The sequence below is a fragment of the Salvelinus sp. IW2-2015 genome, linkage group LG9, assembly GCF_002910315.2.
Source record: "Salvelinus sp. IW2-2015 linkage group LG9, ASM291031v2, whole genome shotgun sequence".
NCBI classification, from domain to species: domain Eukaryota; kingdom Metazoa; phylum Chordata; class Actinopteri; order Salmoniformes; family Salmonidae; genus Salvelinus; species Salvelinus sp. IW2-2015.
Window position 1 is genome coordinate 14649356 of NC_036849.1, and position 14394 is coordinate 14663749.

The window sequence follows — 14394 nt, forward strand, 5'->3', positions numbered from 1 at the left end:
TCCGACTTGCTAACTGGTTGCAGTTATACACGTGTTGCGATTAATGAATCAGCAAGCTGGACATTTCTTAGTTCCGACTACATGTGAACGTAGCATGCCCCGTACAATAAAATCATAGCGATCCTATTAAATTACTAGTTCCTAATTATATGCATAAAACCATAAAGATCCTATTAAAGATACACTATGCAAATAATGTCAAATGATTTATTTTAAGCAAACCAGACAAGTTTTCTTGTTTCTTTAATTTACAGATATCCAGGGTCACACCAACATATTAACAAACAAAGCATGTGTGTTTGGTGAGTCCACCAGATCAGAGGTAGTAGGGATGACCAGGGATTTTGTCTTTAAGCGCATGAATTAGACAATTTTCCTGTCCTGCTAAGCATTCAAAATGTACAAAGTAATTTTGTGTGTCAGGGAAAATGTATGGAGTAGAAAGTACATCATTTTCTTTAGGAATGTAGTGGAGTAAAAGTAAAAGCCGTCAAAAGTATAAATATTAAAGTACAGATGCACAAAAAAAACGACTTATGTAGTACTTTAAAGTATTTTTACTCTACACCATTGGAAAGAGTGCAAATAGAAACAATACACAGCTTCGCTTCTTAGACTTGCTTACAATGAGAATCTATAACACACATTTATATGTGAATTTGGTTGGGTCACCCCCAAAAATGTGGGTTTCAAACCTTAATTATATGTGTAAGACCATGCACCATAATAGGATGTCTGGTGCTGCGTTCAAAATAACTGGGAACTCGGACTTCTCTGACTTCAGTGCGTTCAAGAACACCGGGAACTCTGGAAAAAAACGAGCAACGACGGGGAAGAATAGTTTTTAACTTGGTCATCCAATTCCGAAATCTAGTTGTCTTGAACGCACCATAGGAATTCGGCCAAATTATGAAATCACTGATCTTTAGGTAGGAGAAGTCGAAGCTCTAGGATGATCCCTGAGTTTCCGACTTGGAATTTAGAGTTGGATGACTGAAACTATTTTTCACAGTCGGAACGCGTTCCCAGTTGTCTTGAACGCACGGTAAATCTGATGTCGGAGATTCCCGAGTTCCATGTTCCCAGTTGTCTTGAACGCGGCAATAGTTTGTAAGTAAAACCCCACAGAAGAAGCAGAAGCATTGAAAAATAACCTTCGAGAGGTAAGCAATTTTACTGTCGACCATCTGACTTGTCTAGCTAGCAATTGTTGTGTTGTCAACATGTTATATTTAGCTAAAGCTAGTTAGGCAACAAAAAAAACCAGCTAAAGTTAGCGTGAGAGTATCAACGTGCTAGCTATCCGCATTATCTAGTTAACAAGTTTCTACTGACTGACTTTCGCGTTTCCTTAGGTATCCCCACTCTGAGGGCGTCCAGAATATTTTCACAATAGGGGCAAGAATCTGCTGGATCGTGTCACCTCCGACGTTAACGACACTTATTTTGCCACCACAAGCCTAGCAACACATCACAACTATTGGCAACCACTCACTGCGCCTCTTGGACGACCAGCGGTGTGTTTATGTCTTACGAAATCGGTGAGTGCATTATGACTATATAACGAGTAAGGTGCTATCGTAAATGTATATTTTAAAATTAAATTATTTGCGTCTTAACTAAGAACATCAAAATGGCGTCTCCCATCACTCGTGCCATCTGATGACGCACTCTGCAGTGCCAACTAGTAGTTTTGGCGCGTTCAAAATAACTGGGAACTCGGACACTTACGAGGTCAAATTATGACGTCGGGGCTCTAGAAAGAGGCCCGAGGTGGAATTCAAATCGATCTTTCCCAGTCGGAGCGCGCGTTTGTTCTCCCGATTTCCCAGTTGTTCCGATCGCGGCATGAATGACGCTTTCAAGATAACAGCGAACTCGGAAACGAGGTCGAATCATGACGTCAATGCTCTTCAGTCGGAACTCTAGAAAGATGCCCGAGATTCCGAGTTGGATGACCCTAAATGATATTTACCAGTCGGAACTCGGTTTTTCTGAGTTGCTAGTGGTTCTGGACGGCCTGAAGAAGGAGATTTCCGAGTTCCCAGTTGTTTTGATTTCTGCATACTCTAGCTTCATCAGTCAGGCTTTCTGGGTGCTAATCTACCCAACTTCGTTTGTAAGTGGTTTGTATATCGAAGTGAAAGAATGTGTCGTTAAATATATTAACTAGTTAACGGTAAAGCAAAATCAATTGGCTGGCTAGCGTAGCTAGTTAACAAACCCAATGACATGTGAGATTAACTGCTCTAGTCGTGAAGATGGCTAGCTCCGTAGGTTAGAGTAATTTTTGATGCCGAATTTGATGTCTTCAACTCGTGACTTGACCACCTCGATATGGTAATGCCTGGTCGGAATTGGAGGACAATGAGCTAAATGTCAGACTGCCTTTTCGTCTTGTCTGTAATTGTCAACGGTGATATTTCATAAGAGCCACACTATGGACACATTGGGTAGCTAACAATATACCTATACAGATTGTTATTTAAAGGTCAAGTCATAGAATTATATAGGCTACTTGGGTATTCAATAAAAGCCATTGCCATCTAGGAAGTTATCAGAATCTGTGGCACTAGAGCTGATGTCCATGCCTTTCTCCCTTTCTTTCAGAGCTGTTGGAACCTGTGTGGGGGAAACCTAGTCTACAAGCAAGGGGCTTGCGGCCACTTTGGCAAAATATTTTTCATGTCAGAGACGGGGGACGCTTGCAGTCGTTTATGTCATCCTCTATTTTCCAGACAGAAGATCCCGAAACATCTCCATTCAATATATTTTTTATCTTACTGATAGTGCTAGTAGCCAGCCAAAATGTCTGTTAATGTCAACCGCAGTGTGGCAGACCAGTTCTATCGCTACAAGATGCCCCGTCTGATTGCTAAGGTGACTATCTGGTATAGGATGATCCTGTAAGAGAAATTACTTACAAATATCAAGAATGTTGAATGACTATCTTTGGCTGTGTTTGTTCTAGTTCTTTTCCAGTGAGATGTGCAGGCCTCAATGGTGATCATCTGCAAAATGATTCTACTAATTTATTTGGTTTTTTTTGTGGTTGGATTTGTGTCCAGGTTGAGGGCAAAGGAAATGGAATCAAGACTGTCATTGTCAACATGACTGATGTTGCAAAGGCACTGAGTAGGCCTCCAACATGTAAGTTAACCTCCCCACCACAAGTGTTTTCTGAAGTGCTAACATTGACTCGCACCATACATTGATACCTTGATGTGGCTAAATGTTAGTGTGCATTAACATCCATTAGCTTAGGGGATGTTGATTTTGACTCTTATCCTTGCAGATCCAACCAAGTTTTTTGGTTGTGAGCTTGGTGCTCAGACCCAGTTTGATGCAAAGAATGACCGCTTCATCGTAAACGGATCCCATGAAGCAAACAAGTTGCAGGACATGCTAGATGTATTTATCCGGAAATTTGTGCTGTGTCCTGAGTGTGATAACCCTGAAACTGATCTGGTAACTATTTGAGGAACATATTTGTGGTGTACGTTTGGGTAGTAGAGGGGGACAGGAATGAAATGTCGAGCGCATTGATCTGTGGGACTTTGCAATTGTAATTTGACCATTATACCAAAGCCACAGATGGTCAGTTTTTCCGGTAATGTTTTTTTAATCATGTTTTTTTTACTCCGCATAGTGTTGTATCAAGGTCCCTCCTGAGGCCTGTAGATATGACACAGCCCTGGTCAGGTTTTTGTATATAGATATATTTGATGTCCTGCCAACCTTGTGCTATATCTGTAATTTTGGGTTCTGCTTGTTCATGCCGCAGCCATTTGGATCTAACTTTGTATGCTACATACCCTGCAGTGAGTTGATCAATTGTCTTTTTGTCTTGCAATACAGTTATGGTCTGCTGGGTAAATTATTACTTGTCTTATTGGTGGTATAGTCACTGTCATTAGAGTGAATATGCTCATTTGTTTGACCTTTTCATTGCAGCATATCAATCCTAAGAAACAAACAATCGGTAACTCCTGTAAGGCCTGTGGGTACCGCGGCATGCTAGACACACGACACAAGCTCTGCACATTCATCCTCAAAAACCCACCAGGTAAGCACACAATAAGAATTTGCCCATGATCGATTTGTTTCCTTACTAATCTAAAAGTCAAGTCAGATATGTGGCCTATTGAGTTAAAGCGTCGGTGTCTTTTTCATCAGAAAATGAACCTGGGTCTGTGGAGAAGAAGAAAGATAAGAAGAACCGTAAGAAGGACAAGGAGAATGGCTCTGGCAGCGTTGAGGCTGGGAACCATAACGACATAGATGCCCCTGATGCCGTAGTGAGTATCCTCATTAATGTACGCAAACCATGCCAGGTCTTAATGTTAGCGGTTGAATAGGGGGAACAAACCTCCATCACCCGCCTCCAATCTATTATTGGTCTGAGGGACTAGTTTGTCAGTATCTCAAGCCTGCCATCTGCAGCATTGACCCAGTGATAATATGTTGTGTATCAGGATGGTGAAGATGATGAGGATTGGGCAGAGGAGACCACGGAGGAGGCACAGAGACGAAGGATGGAGGAGATCAGTTCCCATGCAAAGAACCTGACCCTCAGTGAGGACCTGGAGAAGACCCTGGAGGAGCGGGTCAACATATTCTATAACTTTGTCAAAGTAAGTTGTGCCTGAAACTAATTACAAGGATAATGAAAGTTGGTGATTGATTGTGAAATTCTCTTGGATATGGTGTAGGCAACTTTGGTCCTAGAGTGCCATAAGCACTTCATGTTTTTGATTTAACCAGGCCAGGTGTGTTGCATTTACTCAGTCACTGAACTAATCAATTAGCTCAGTTGGTCTGGTGTGGGGCGTAGTTGAGACAAGCTCCTGCAGTACCTGTGGTAAGGGTGTGAACGTTTAAACGAAGTTGGGATCTTTAATGTTAAGAAAAATCCCTAACTTACAAAAACATTGTTTTTATCCCCCCCACTTAATTGAAATCACAGTGCAGTTATTTTCTGTTATAGGCTATAAAGGCCTGGGAAAGTTGTGTAAAACCAGAGGAAGAGGAACTTTTTAGGCTACTTTGGTGAATTTGCAAGACAAGACATTGTGAGATGCACATTACCAAAACATATGAGCATGTTTCTGCTGCCCCTCACCCACGCTGGCCTGTCTGCAATCTTTTTCACTAATGATGCAAATGTGTGGTCAGTCTTCTCAGGTACAGGCATCCTGAGTGGCGCAGGGATCTAAGGCACTGCATCTCAGGGCTAGAGGCGTCACTACAGACCCTGGTTCAATCATGGGCTGTATCACAACTGGCCGTGATTGGGAGTCCCATAGGGCGGTGCACAATTGGCCCAGCGTCGTTAGGGTTTGGCTGGGGTAGGCTGTCATTGTAAATAGTAATGTGTTCTTAACTGACTTGCCTAGTTAAATAAATAAAACCGATTCTGCCGGGATACAGCAGCCTCTTCGGGACAGTTTTGCGAGCACAGGGTAGCGTATTCTTCGTTTCTTCCTCATCTGAAATTACAGTAGGCTACCGGGAGCCGGTTATCGATTTACCCTTTTCAGACATAATTGAATGTGGCCCCTTGAACGCACTGCAGCTACGGCATGTTTGTCTGCTAGGGTAGGGTACACTACGGCTTTTTAAATGCAGACACAAAACTTCTGGAGATATGAATGGGCATTGTACTTGCCTGTAAAGGAATGAGGCTTCTGAAGCGGAACTAAATGTCCATCACTAGGCAACCAGAACTGTCAGTCAAATCTTGAGTTGCTGTGCGCAGCCTGCTGCCTTGCCTGCGGGCAGACAATCTCCTAAAAAAAGTACTTTTAAAGTTAGTTAAATACCGTGACATACCAAGACATTTAGTAGAAATAAAACCTCTAGCTACCATGCCATTAAAAAAAAACAGCACATCAGTCAGCAATGTTTATTGTTGGGGAGAAAATACAGAACTTTTTATGTCAGAGCAGAATTCTGTCAGTTATTTATTTTCTTGGTCTGCGACGTTCACAATTGTTGCTATCGACATGTTACTGTAGCTGTGTTCTATGTCTGTAAAGGTTTGCGGTAGATCACTTCATTGCCCGGTCCCAGCAGTCATACATTTGTCAGCAGCATACCACCCTGCATACCACTGCTGGCTTGCTTCTGAAGCTAAGCAGGGTTGGTCCTGGTCAGTCCCTGGATGGGAGACCAGGTGCTGCTGGAAGTGGTGTTGGAGGGCCAGTAGGAGGCACTCTTTCCTCTGGTCTAAACAAAGATCCCAATGCCCCAGGGCAGTGATTGGGGACACTGCTCTGTGTAGGGTGCCGTCTTTCGGATGGGACGTTAAACGGGTGTCCTGACTCTCTGAGGTCATTAAAGATCCCATGGCACTTATCGTAAGAGTAGGGGTGTTAACCCCGGTGTCCTGGCTAAATTCCCAATCTGGCCCTCAACCATCACGGTCACCTAATAATCCCCAGTTTACAATTGGCTCATTCATCCCCCTCCTCTCCCCTGTAACTATTCCCCAGGTCGTTGCTGCAAATGAGAACGTGTTCTCAGTCAACTTACCTGGTAAAATAACGGTAAAATAAATAAAAAACATGGGTAATAGAACCATTATTCTGCATTGTAAATTGATGTGGATTAGATTTTTTCTTAGCATTTTTAATGGAAAACAAAGCGAAATGGCAGTTTAAACATTAAGCTAAATTGTCCATTTGTCATGTCCCTAACCTGCGGCACTCCAGGATCAGGGTCTCCTATAGGGTAACAATGAAAGAATTTTTGTGTTGCTAGGCTTCTTGGGGTCTATGTTGAAGACCATGGTGTTAAAAGCATTCTTGCTTGTGGTTACTTTCTCCAGCAAAAAAGGGAGGACTGCGCTGTTGATGCAGCAGATAAGGAGATCTTGGCGGAGGCAGAGCGTCTGGATGTGATGGCCATGGGACCGCTGATTCTGAGCGAACTACTGTTTGACGAAAACATCCGTGACCAGATCAAGAAATACAAGCGCCATTTCCTTCGCGTGAGTCTTCAAACTCGTATTGTTACGTTTGACCTCTGTCATAACCTCATAACTCAGTGGTAAGGCATTCAAGAGGGGACAGTTGACCAAAACCTTCTCAAATTGATAATGGTTTTGTTACTGCTCCTTATGACTTCAGTTCTGTGTGAATAACAAGAAGGCCCAGAAGTACCTCCTGGGAGGCTTTGAGTGCTTGGTGAAGCTGCACCAAGCCCAGCTGCTGCCCCGTGTGCCTGTCGTGCTCAAAGACCTGTATGATGCTGATCTAGTGGAGGAGGATGTCATACTGTCCTGGGCAGAGAAGGTGTGTGGTTAAACATGTACATTGCTCACACACACTTCAATACATTTGAATGTCCCACTTAGCTTAATTCGTAGCTTCTTGTAAAATAAGTGACGTTTAATTTTCTGTTTGCTCGGTTCTCTAAGTCTCGTTGCTCATGACTGTCTCTTTCAGGTGTCCAAGAAGTATGTCTCTAAGGAACTTGCCAAAGAGATCCATGCGAGGGCGTCTCCTTTCATCAGGTGGCTGAAGGAGGCGGAGGAAGAGAGTGCGGGCAGCGAGGTAGAGGAGGAAGAGGATGATGAAAATGTGGAGGTACTGGTTAGACTATCCCCTGATTTCACAGCTTTCACAGTTTTATACTGTTCGAGTTGGGCTACTAGGATCTGTTTAGTCAAAATTGCAGCTAATGCAAGACCTACTGTAATGTAACAACTCTTATGTTCTCATACTCACTCAGGTTGTGTATGATTCTTCTGCTCGTGAACTGAAAGTGGAGACAGTAAAACTGAACAAGCCTGACGAGGAAGAGGACGACTTCGATATTGATGCAATTTAAACAAGGATGCCATTTTTGAGAAGTTGTAGCTTTGAATCACATTATCTCATCTTGTCAAATCACCAGCCCTCCTTTCCTTTTCTCACACCCTCACTGCTTCCTGGCATGATTAACATGGCGCTATGCACATTTCCTCTGTAATTTTGAGATGTATCCGATCTGAGATATGGGTGGGTTTTGGGGGAATTACTTGACTGGCATGAATTTCTTCCTGTTTTTTTGTCATTAAATGTTTTACTGTCCACAACTGTATTTTGTTCCAATTGAATTATTAGATGGTATTCTTGATATTGTCAGATCTGTGGTATGTGTAAACTGTGCCTAACCTCTATGGATGTCACTCAGTACTCCACACACTTGTGGTATTCCCCCTCTTGACAAGTCAGCAGTGACATCGCAGCATACTTTTGAATTGATACAGCTTTTTGGAATATTGAGAGCACAGAAAAAAACACTGAAATATATGACGCTCATCAGGGTGACTCAACCACCCCTGATTAGTATTCAGTATATTGCATCAGTATCTATTATTATAGGCCTACTTCACTTGGATGAGGAAAATATACACTGAACAAAAATATAAACGCAACATGTAAAGCGTTGGTTTCATGAGCTGAAATAAAATATCCCTTACATTTTCATACTCCCGGAAAGCTTATTTCTTTGATTTTGTGCACATTTGCTTACAGCTCTGTTAAGTGAGCATTACTCATTTTCCAAGATAATTCATCCACCTGACCGGTGGCATATCAAGAAGCTGATTAAACGGCATGGTCATTATACGGGCGTGCCTTGTGCCGAGGACCATTAAAAGGCCACACTAAAATGTGCAGGTTTGTCACAACACAATGCCACAGATGTCTCATGTTTTGAGGGAGCGTGCAATTGGCATTCTGAATGCAGGAATGTCCCCCAGAGCTGTTGCAAGAGAACGTAATATTAATTTCTCTACCACAAACTGCATCCAATTTAGTTTTAGAGAATCTGGCAGTACATCCAACCTGCCTCAACCGCAGATAATGTGTACGGCGTTGTGTGGCGGAGCGGTTTGCTGACGTCAGTGTTGTGAAGAGTACCCCATTGTGGGGTTATGGTATGGGCAGGCATAAGCTACGAACACAATTGCATTTTATCGATGACAATCTGAATGCACAAAAATACCGTGACGGATCCTGAGGCCCACTTTATTTAAGGTATCTGACCAACAGCTGCTTATCTGTATTCCCAGTCATGTTAAATTCATAGATTGGGGCCTAATGAATTGACTTGATTTCCTCATATGAACTGTAACTCGGTAAAATCAATGAAAATGTTGCATGTTGCGTTCTATTTTTGTTAAGTATATTTTCTTTATGGGAGGGACCTGCCATCCTGCCATAACCCAGCTACGTTTGGAAGCACAACCACTGACTCATGGTTTCTGTAGGTAAGGCATGAACTTGTACACAAGAGAAAGACCTGTTATTTCCTATCTGTCATTAATGTGAATCACTGAGCGGTGACCGCGCTATCACCGGCTGTATTGCGCTCCAATGAGCGCCGAGGGACGCCTGTTTCCTCACTTCCTCTGCTGTTCTGACAGGATTTGGCCCGATCCAACCCGTGAGTAGCCATTTTGGTCCCACCTAAAACACTAGCCTCATTCGGAATCGGAGATGGAAGAAATTGAGCCGACAGCGAGTCAGAAAGATAAATGCTATTGAAACTCAGGAATACAGACGGACAGGACATCAAGGCACACAAGGATTGCGTTACAAAAAGGAGCGATTTTGGGACCGGTGACAACAACCATCTGCCGCCCCCTCTGTCCGAGTGCTATTCTAGCCTAGATTGGAGCCAGTCTCTGATAATTACTTACATTTAAGAGGCCATGTATGGCATTTTTCGAATAAAAATATAGCTTATCAACCTTCATTTTCAATATAAATGACTATAGGCCGAGTGAGCGTTATAGGGAAATAGATGTCATCATCACACTTTTTCTGCGTCCTCGGGACACCTTGAGACACATTTGGATTGGATGGACCGATGTTGAGACAGTATCCAGAATCCATGGTTTTGGTCCAGAAGCAAGAGTACAATCACCACCGTTGTATTGCCAAAGAAGGTGCAGAATTGAATCATTAAGGAAATAGAGACAACATTCATCGAGAATAAAATGTCAACAAAAACTCCACTACCTACGGTCAATGAGAAAGAGGCGGAAAGCGTAAGTTAACGTATTATTAAGTAGTTAGAGGTGTAGTGTGTCTGACAATACAAAGTAACCACTCTCCCTGTTCCATTGTATCATACCCTTTTACTTAGGCTACTGGCTACATTGTATCTGAGTGTTCGATACATTGTGTCACACGGGAGATTGGCATATGTTCCTCTACTGTGCATGCCCTGGCTGTAATCTCCTATGTTGCCTGAAAACACGACATATGCTGTGTTTGGTCTGTGGACAGTGATAGATACTAATTTGTATCTCTATCCAAACCTTACCTGTTAGAGGACTGGTTTTTAAAAGTGTCGGTCAATAGAGGTGCCAATTGCTCGCCTACCAATGGGTTTACACAGTTCCCACCCCTTTCAGTTCAAAGGCAATCGTCTGTCAATTTTCATTCTCGTTGAGAGTATCGGGCAAGCGCGAGGGGATCTATGAGTTACCCCCACAAAAACGAGAGAGTTATCTGGTTAAATGGCATTCAAATTGCCAGCACAAAAATGACAGGGTCTCCGTCGATGAAGAGACCCCCCATCACCATAGTAAGTAACGATTTATTAATAAGATACATCTCTGCAACTCTAGGCTACCTGGAATTTTCATTTGGCTAAATGAGGACGAAACTCTCTTGGAATGTCTGTTAGTGAATTTGATCATTTTATACTGTTGTATGAAGTTTCCTTCGTCCTCTCTATCTGGTTAATCTGGAATTGACATTGTAGTGAAGGAACATACACTGAGTATACAAACTATTTATTACTTTTTCCATGACAGACTGTCCAGGTGAATCCAGGTGAGAGCTATGATCCCTTATTGATGTCATTTGTTAAATCCACTTCAGTCAGTGTGTATATGAAGGGGAGGAGACAGGTTAAATAATTATTTTTAAGCCGTGAGACAGCTGAGACATGGATTGTGTATGTGTGCCATTCAGAGTGTGAATGAGCAAGAACAAATATTTAAGTGCCTTTTAACAGGGTATGGTAGTAGGTGCCAGGCACACCACTTTGTGTCAAGAACTGCAACAATGGTTGGATTTTCATGGTCAACAGTTTCTCACATGTACCAAGAATGGTCCACCACCCAAAGGACATCCTGCCAACTTTACACAACTTTGTGATGCATTGGAGTCAACATGGGCCAGCATCCCTGTCGAACGCTTTCGATACCTTGTAGAGTCCATGCCCCGAGGAATTGAGGCTGTTCTGAGGGCAAAAGGTGGGGTGCAACTCAATATTAGGAAGGTATTCCAAATGTTTGGTATACTCAGTATATTGTCAGGTAATAATACTTTAAGTGAGATCTACTTAGAGAAGGTTTATGAGAGAGTTGAATTGTTCTCACATTCAGAGGTGTTGTGTTTAGGTTGTTGTCTAGGCTGGTAGTGGATCACAACAGAAATTAAAACATGTTGCAGCGATGGGACAAGACTGTAACTACCAATTGGATGTCACAAAATTGGGGGAAAAAAGGGTTTACGTTTTTTAATTTTTTATTATAGCATCCCTGCAAGTGATAACAGCACTGTAACCCAGTGTTATGGTTGGCTTTACAGGAAGTCTAGCCTGATCCAACAGACTGACCAGCACAGCGATATGTCTGGTTTACGAGGCTATTGGACATCTGCTGAATCTAGTGCATTCTTACTGGTAACATCCTTATCAATGCAAACATCTGAATCTTATTAGCCTATGCTTTCCCTTTTTTTTCCCAGTTCAGCGCTGTATATCTTTTCCCACAACTGAAACTGTCTGTGTGGCCAGGGAACCACTGATGCCCAGGTTAGGGGTGGGGTTGTTAGGGCGGAGTGAGAGCACAGAGCAGGCCCTGTTGAGGGAGCTGAATGGGGTGGAGAGTCGATACTGACCCATAGAAAAGTCTCTATCTGATTTTGGGATGGGGTGTTGTGGGCTTTTAACCATGGTCAGAAAGATCAATACGCTGGAGTCACCTACACTAGGGTTGCAAAATTCCCTGGTTTTCCAGAAATCCTGGTAGGAGGATTCTGGATTTCCTGCTTATTCCCTCTTCATTCCGAGGGAATTTATTGAAAGTTCCCAAAATTTTGCAACCCCAACCTACACTAACCTTTCTTTACCCTCTTGGTTTGCTTGATCATAATCTGTTCAATAAACATGTAATAAACATGAGAGTTGTTTTGGATCCTGACAGGGGATGGAATGCCCCAGCATGAGCCACTGCTAGTGCAGAGATGTTCACCTCCTGTCTGTCCGTCCGCTTGTCAGTCTGTCTGTCTACAGCACACTGTTTCACTCATGTCTGTCCGTCTGTCTGTCCACAGCATACGTCTCACAGCAATGGGCGCCAGGAGGTCACCACGCGCTCCGTCCGCTCGGGAGTCCGCACCCGAAACTCTGGTGCCGACGAGCAGCCTCATGTGGGGAACTATCGGCTCCTGAAGACCATTGGGAAGGGTAACTTCGCCAAGGTCAAACTGGCCCGCCATATCCTCACTGGCAGAGAGGTGAGAGGATTGATCTGCAGCAGGACAGGCTGCTGTAGCCCCTTTCTGGTTTACCTAGCTTCACAGACAGGTAGCCTAGTGGTTAGAGCGTTGGACTAGTAACCGAAAGGTTGCAAGATCGAATCCTTGTACTGACAAGGTAAAAATCTGTCGTTCTGCCCCTGAACAAGGCAGTTAACCCACTGTTCCTAGGCCGTCATTGAAAATATGAATTTGTTCTTAACTGACTTGCCTAGTTAAATAAAGGTTAAAAAATAAAAATAAAAATAGACTCTTCTTTCCCCTCTCAATAGTGTTGTTCTTGTTGTGCAAATATGAATTGTATCTTTTTTATCAGTAGGTGACATAAAAAAAGAGAAGCAATTCACCAGCTAGTTTATTAGGTACACCCAGCTAGTACTGGGTCGGACCCCCCCTTTCCTCTAGAACAGCCTGAATTCTTTATGGCATGGATTCTGCAAGGTGTCGGAAACTTTCCACAGGTATGTTGGTCCATGCTGACAGTTGCTGCAGATTGGACGGCAGGACATTCATGCTGCACACATCTCTCTCATCCCGTTCTCTCTCATCCCGTTCTCTCTCATCCCGTTCTCTCTCATCCCATAGATGCTCTATTGGGTTTGGTCAGCAACAATGTTGAGGTACGCTGTAGCGTTCAATCGTTGCTCGTTTATATCAAGGGACCTAATGTGTGCCAGGAAAACATTCCCGACACCAGTACACCACTGTCACCACCGCTTTACTGTTGACACCAGGCAGATGGGTGCATGGACTCATGCTGCTTATGCCAAATCCTGACTCTGCCATCAGCATGATGCAACAGGAACTGGTATTTGTTGGACTAGGCAATTTTTTCCCACTCCTCAGTTGTCCAGTGTTGGTGATCATGTGCCTATTGAAGCCACTTCTTCTTGTTTTTATCTGGTATGAGTGGATGTCTGCTGCAATAGCCCATCCGAGACAAGGATTGACAGTTTGTGCGTTCCAAGATGCCGTTCTGCATACCACTGTTGTACTGTGCTCTTATTTGTCTGTTTGTGGCCCGCCTGTTAGCTTGCACGATGAGCTGCTTTCACCCACAGGACTTCCGCTGGATGTTTTTTGCTTGTCGCACCATTTCCGGTAAACCCTAGACACTGTCATGCGTGAAAAGCCCGGGAGGCCGGCTATTTCTGAGATACTGGAACCTGCGCGCCTGGCACCGACGATCATACCACGCTCAAAGATGCTTAGGTCACACGTTTTGCCCATTCTAACGTTCAATTGAAAAGTAACTGAATGCATCGATACCTGTCTTTATATAGCAAGCCACGGCAACTTGAATCACTGTCTGTACCTAATAAACTGTCCGGTGAGTGTATGTACAGTTCAAGTCGGAAGTTTACATACACCTTAGCCAAATACATTTAAACTCAGTTTTTCACAATTCCTGACATTTAATCCAAGAAAAATGTCCTGTCTTAGGTCAGTTAGGATCATCACTTTATTTTAAGAATGTGAAATGTCAGAATAATAGTAGAGAGAATTATTTATTTCAGCTTTTATTTCTTTAATCACATTCCCAGTGGGTCAGAAGTTTACATACACTTAATTAGTATTTGGTAGCATTGCCTTAAACAATTTAAACTTGGGTCAAACGTTTCGGGTAGCCTTCCACAAGCTTCCCACAATAAATTGGGTGAATTTTGGCCCATTCCTCCTGACAGAGCTGGTGTAACTGAACCAGGTTTGTAGGCCTCCTTGCTCGCACACGTTTTTTCAGTTCTGCCCACATATTTTCTATAGGATTGAGGTCAGGGATTTGCGATGGCCACTCCAATACCTTAACTTTGTTGTCCTTAAGCCATTTTGTCACAACTTTGGAAGT

At 43.1% G+C, this 14394-nt stretch overlaps 2 protein-coding genes across 23 annotated transcripts in view; both read left to right on the forward strand.

The window, feature by feature from the left end:
• The first annotated feature begins 1079 nt into the window (after positions 1–1079).
• On the forward strand, positions 1080–8474 carry LOC111968637 (eukaryotic translation initiation factor 5). Of its 3 annotated transcripts, XM_023994356.2 has the most exons (12): positions 1080–1163; positions 1356–1541; positions 2611–2880; positions 3069–3150; positions 3296–3468; positions 3955–4066; positions 4177–4298; positions 4476–4634; positions 6830–6991; positions 7131–7295; positions 7449–7589; positions 7735–8474. In XM_023994356.2, the coding sequence occupies exons 3-12, from the start codon at positions 2809–2811 to the stop codon at positions 7831–7833; spliced, it is 1287 nt and encodes a 428-aa protein (XP_023850124.1). In that variant the 5' UTR covers positions 1080–1163; positions 1356–1541; positions 2611–2808; the 3' UTR covers positions 7834–8474. The 3 variants fall into 3 exon arrangements, with proteins under 3 accessions (XP_023850124.1, XP_023850125.1, XP_023850126.1); XM_023994357.2 differs by lacking the exon at positions 1356–1541 and having other exon boundaries at positions 1082–1163; XM_023994358.2 differs by lacking the exons at positions 1080–1163; positions 1356–1541 and adding an exon at positions 1780–2119.
• Positions 8475–9257: 783 nt separating this feature from the next.
• mark3a (MAP/microtubule affinity-regulating kinase 3a) overlaps positions 9258–14394 on the forward strand; it is a 39329-nt gene continuing 34192 nt past the window's right edge. For 3 of the 20 annotated variants that reach the window (XM_023994372.2, XM_023994373.2, XM_070445164.1), the window contains exons 1-2: positions 10438–10584; positions 12345–12527. In XM_023994372.2, the coding sequence (XP_023850140.1) occupies positions 10477–10584; positions 12345–12527 (291 nt within the window). In that variant the 5' untranslated portion in view covers positions 10438–10476. Of the gene's footprint in view, positions 10043–10436; positions 10585–12344; positions 12528–14394 lie in introns of those variants that run through there. The other 17 variants (XM_023994374.2, XM_023994376.2, XM_023994375.2 and 14 more) reach the window with 8 other exon arrangements.

Coding starts and splice junctions, on each gene's coding strand:
- LOC111968637 (XM_023994356.2), top strand. CDS start 2,809: ATGTCTGTTAATGTCAACCGCAGTGTGGCAGACCAGTTCTATCGCTAC. Junction 3,151..3,295: donor ACTGAGTAGGCCTCCAACAT/GTAAGTTAACCT, acceptor TTATCCTTGCAG/ATCCAACCAAGTTTTTTGGT. Junction 4,299..4,475: donor TAGATGCCCCTGATGCCGTA/GTGAGTATCCTC, acceptor GTTGTGTATCAG/GATGGTGAAGATGATGAGGA.